At 58.0% G+C, this 4,813-nt stretch overlaps 1 protein-coding gene across 1 annotated transcript; it reads right to left on the bottom strand.

The window, feature by feature from the left end:
* LOC113611348 (interferon-induced transmembrane protein 3-like) lies at positions 1–1,312 on the bottom strand. Its single transcript, XM_027090169.1, has 2 exons — positions 879–1,312; positions 1–285 (listed from the first exon to the last, which is right to left on the bottom strand). Exons 1-2 carry the CDS (start codon positions 1,134–1,136, stop codon positions 94–96), a joined length of 450 nt encoding a protein of 149 aa, XP_026945970.1. The 5' UTR covers positions 1,137–1,312; the 3' UTR covers positions 1–93.
* Between the last annotated feature and the right edge of the window lie 3,501 nt (positions 1,313–4,813).

Genomic DNA, 4,813 nt, shown 5'->3' with positions numbered 1-4,813 from the left:
TCACATACAAATGCTTTATTTCATTCAGCTGTGGACAGATGCGTGTGTAAACTGCAGTGAAAAGGGGTGACTGCCTCGGGCTGCCGGCAGCTACTAGTTGCCTCCATAATTCTGCATGAGCTGGGAAACCGCTTGAAAAATCATCACGGAACCAGTGGCGAAAACAACGATGAAGACGGTGATGAGAAGGATGCCCAGGACCAGGGCGCAGATGTTCAGGCACTTGGCGGTGGAGGCATAGCTCTGGGCCCCAATGACATCGCCCACCATCTTCCGGTCCCTAGACTGGGGGAGAAGAGACGGTGAGGGGTCCTGGAGCTGGGCCAGGTGACAGCCAGGTGCTGTGACTCAGGCCCTCCCCTGCTCGTCCCCCGGGGCCCGTTCACCCACATGGGGACCCACCCCTGCCCGTTCCCTGGAGCCCAAGCAGGACAGTGCCCGGTGGGCCCCCCTCCCCTCCTGGGGCCTCGATCTGCTTCCTCACGGACTCTCAGCCTCTCCGGGAGGCCCCAGGGCTCACCCTCCCTCTGCTCTGTCCCCTTTGCTGGCCACTCACCCCACCAGTGGTCAGTGCCCTTTCAGTACCTTTTTCTTTTCTGGACCAGACTCGAGGTCTGAATCCGAAGTGTGAAGGATGTAACTTCTCTAATGAGGCTGGGAAGGAGAACTTCCTGGGATGGTGGAGACATAGCCCCCCATCCCCGTGTGTGCCCCTGCAGCCTCGCTGTGAACTCTCACTGGGAGTGATCCCCCAAGCCACACACACACAGAACAATACACACAAGGGCTCTCCACACCCCACATGCCAGCCAGGCAGGGGGGGGGCCTCTCCAGGCTCACACACACTTCCTTGGAGAACCCCCCAGGCGCCCACCCACCTTCACGGAGTAGGCGAATGCCACGAAGCCCAGGCAGCACCAGTTCATGAAGATCGTGTTGAACAGGGACCAGACGATGTGGTCGGGCACCGAGGTCTCGCTGCGGATGTTGATCACCGTGGTCGTCACGGGGGCCTGGCTCTGGGGAGCCCCCAGCATGGCCACCTCGTGCTCCTCCTTGAGCATCTCATAGTTCGGGGGGATCCCGCTGTGGGCACCATTGAAGAACGGTTGGGATGTGTGGTTCATGGTGGACATGAGGCAGCTGTGATCCAGGTGCCTGGACAATCTCAGGGGTCCTCCCTTTCCCCAGTAGTTTCGATTTCACTTAAGTTTCCTTTTCCTGGAAGTTGGGGAATTGGGGATGGGCTGGTCCTAGGAGGCGGGATGAATACCTCCGAGTGTCAGGTTACACCAGCGTGAGTGGGAGGAAGGCTGAGGGCTTGGAGGGAGCTTCCCGTCCCAGAGGCTGGAAGGGGCAGAAGACTTTCCTTCTACCTTCCCAGGTTCTTGGTTGAGACCCCACTGTAATAAAAAGACAGTTTAACAGAAGAAAAACAAATAAAAGTTTAATAACATGTATACCTCCTGTATACATGGGAGAGACCCAGGAAAACTGAGTGACTCCCCGAAATGCTAAAGCCACCACCTTAAATGCCACCTCCAGCTAAAGACAGAAGGTGTTGCGGGGTGGGGAAGAGAGGCCCCTCTGGGAGGTGACAAGGAAAAGCACATAAACAATGGTAAGGTTTCCTGCGGAGCTTCTCCATCCACAAGAGTCTCTAGAAATGTGGCCGTCCCCCTCATCCCCACACAAGAGGAGACACACTTGCATGGAGGTTTCCCTTGTACGTGTAAATGTCTTTCGAAAGGCTGACTTCTCCCAGGTGTCCTATTGCTTAAAAATAAGCAGCTTAAAGTAATCAATATGGCAAAGAGGCACATTTGGGGTAATGAGTTCTGCTTCCCTTCACACCCGAGCCAGGCCCTGTCTCAGCCACCCCACCTCCCTACTTAGGGGTGTGGTCGGGCCCCGGGACGCTTCCCCAGCCCGGGGGTCTCAGGCCCAAGCCTGCTGCAGCCCCGCTGTCCTCACGCAGGGCCCCTCCCAGAGTCTCACTCAGCCTCCACACCCCAGCCCCCAGAGCGAGCCCTGGCCCACGGCCCGCCCCTCACTGCACCGCCCTCCCCTCGGAAATGCACTGGCCTTCCCGGCCCTGAGTCCCTGCTCCAGGCTGGTCTGGGTCCTTCCTGATTGCAGGTCAGCAGCCAGTAGCCTGGGTGGCCTGCCCCAAAGGAGCCTCCCATGATCTCCCAAGGGCTCCCGGGTGTGGGGACACTGGGCTCCACGTGACCTGAGGAGGCAGCTGTGGTGGGAGACCCCAGGGTCCAGAGCATCTGGTGGCAGCTAGGAGCCCAGGGCCTGCATATTTGCTCAGCCCTGTCGTTCCTTCCTCCTTCCCGTCCCCCCCCCACACATTTGATATACCGACCAAGGAGCTTAAGGGGCAGCATGGAGGGGCCTCGGGAAGGGTCAGTGCCTCCACCGCCCAGAGCCTTCCTGAATTACACGCTTTCCTCTTACTGACTCTGTCCACCCCACAGCAAGATGGTGACATCGGAGCAGAGAACGGTGTGTGTCTTGCGGTGAGGCCGTTCCGGTGTCTCAGGGGCAATGAGCGCTATGCTGTTTCCCCGTCACAAAGAAGTAACGCACATAGTAGGCCTGGCCCCTGACCCGCCTCTCCCGCAGCCCCCCTCCATGCCGATGTCCATCTGGCTCCCCCCAGCCCCTCCTGCTCTGCCGTCTGAGAGACCCCACCCAGGGCAGGGTGGCTGCCTTTTCTCCAGGAGCTTCCAAGTCCCCTGTGCCCTCCCCTTGTCAGGCTGGGGGAATGAACTTGGTGGCCGCCCTCCTGCTGCCCCACCTGGGGGTCCTCCCTGCCAGCTCCCACTCCTACAACAGCCTCCAGGGTGGCTCTGCTCCAGCGCTTCACAGTGGCCACCAGGCCCGGGAACGTGGAGGGTTCCAGTGGAGAAAAGATGTATGCATAAGTCTCATATCAGCTGTCCTTGAAAGCTTCGTGAGAAAAAAATAATTTTTTGTTAAGATATAAAATATTTCATCAATAATATCGTTCATGGGGCTTCCCTGGTGGCACAGTGGTGAAGAATCCGCCTGCCAATGCAGGGGACACGGGTTCGAGCCTTGGTCCGGGAAGATCCCACATGCCGCGGAGCAACTAAGCCCCCGCGTGCCACAACTACTGAGCCCGCACGCCACTACTGAAGCCTGTGCATCTAGTCCACAATAAGAGAAGCCACCGCAGTGAGAAGCCCGCCCGCCGCAACGAAGAGTAGCCCCCGCTCCCCGCAACTAGAGAAAGTCCACGCGCCACAATGAGGACCCAACGCAGCCAAAAATAAATAAATAAATTTATTTATTTATTTAAAAAATAATACCTTTCATTAATGATATGTTGTTATAATATTTTCTATATTTAGGTTCAAAGAAAACAGATCCTTAAAATAAATCTCACCTGTTCTTTTTCTCTCTTAACGTGGCTACTGGAATAGTTTAAATTGGGTTTGCAGCTCACACTCTACTATGCGCATGCCCTGGTGATCTGTAGGCAAAAGAACAGAGGGTCTGACCCCTTCTACTTGCAACAGTAGGCCCCAGAAGGGACATGTCATCTTGTGGAGACGCCCCTCCACCAGCTCCCCAAGTCTGAGGTCCTTTCTCAGGCGGGGCAGGGTCTCTCGGAGTCTGTGCTGGGTCCCTGCGCAGCAGGCGAGGTGGTGGAGGCAGGAGGGGATGGTACAGCTGGCCGATCCCCTTGGAAGGTGCCATTCCTCTGCAAAGTTTCAGGGGTTTTACACAACTTTTCCTAATGAATTTCCAAGGACCAATAATCAGAGAGACCAGAACAACCTGTAACAGTTAGGGTCACCTAGCTTTCTAACTACACAGGGAAACGAGATCCATCTGTGAACCTGCTCAGATTAACACGGTATAAAACCAGATATTGAACATGTCTAGGATGTAGAAAGATACCTCTTCCTTTTGTTAAGCCTAGCCTCTGGAGTTGCATGAATTAACATTTTAAGGAAAAAGCAAGTCTCTACAGGGCCTCTTGCTGGCCAAAATGGAGTAGAGAATAAACAGAGTTCTGCTTCACAGAGAAATCAGGAGCACAGAGCATCCGCCGTGGCCACAGGCACTCTGACACGCTGTCCTTGAGGAGGTCCCCTCTCTTGGAGGCGTGAGGGCCAGCCCCTCGGGGTGGTGCTGATGCTGCAGCGCCCAGTCGCAGCTGGTACACGGCGGAGCGACAGCGGGCAGGGAGCCCGCGCTCACAGACCAGCTGCCCCGGGACCGCAGACAATCAGCACAGACGCGAGAGCAGTCGGAGGCAGGGCCGGCGGGGCCGCCGTCTTCCGGGAGTTTCGGGGGAGGCTCTGGTCCCTCACACCCTCACTCCCAGTGCGCGGAGCGCGGAGCCGCACCCCGCCACCCCTCCCCCACCAAGTCCCGCAGCACCTGGGACGCGGGCGCAGGTGCGGGGTCACTCGCGGGCATCACGCGGACTCCGCACATCCCTGTGGCGGTCACGAAGCCCGCGATGGGAGCTTCACCCTGGGCCCCGGGGGTGAGGGGGACCCGCCGCTGACGGCCGCCAGCCCACCTCAGGTGGCAGCAGAAGCTGGAACAGAGCTTTCTTGGCCGCCGTTAAGATCCCAGATCACTCGTCGTCAGAGCACCGTGCAGCTCGCCCCGACCGCCGCGGCGCAGCGCCGTAAACGCGCCTCGGGCCCGGGCCCGGAGGCCGCAACGAAAAGCTATGTTCCCGAGGCGGGAGAGATCCAACCCACGTGGAGAAGCGTGATGTGAATTTCCTGTGTCAGCCCGGCCGGGGCGCAGGGCCCAGACG

The sequence above is a fragment of the Aethalodelphis obliquidens genome, unplaced genomic scaffold (genome assembly GCF_003676395.1).
Source record: "Aethalodelphis obliquidens isolate GAN/ISIS:26980383/991018 unplaced genomic scaffold, ASM367639v1 scaffold69, whole genome shotgun sequence".
Classification (NCBI taxonomy): Eukaryota; Metazoa; Chordata; class Mammalia; order Artiodactyla; family Delphinidae; genus Aethalodelphis; species Aethalodelphis obliquidens.
This window is presented reverse-complemented; position numbering and strand designations above follow the sequence as displayed.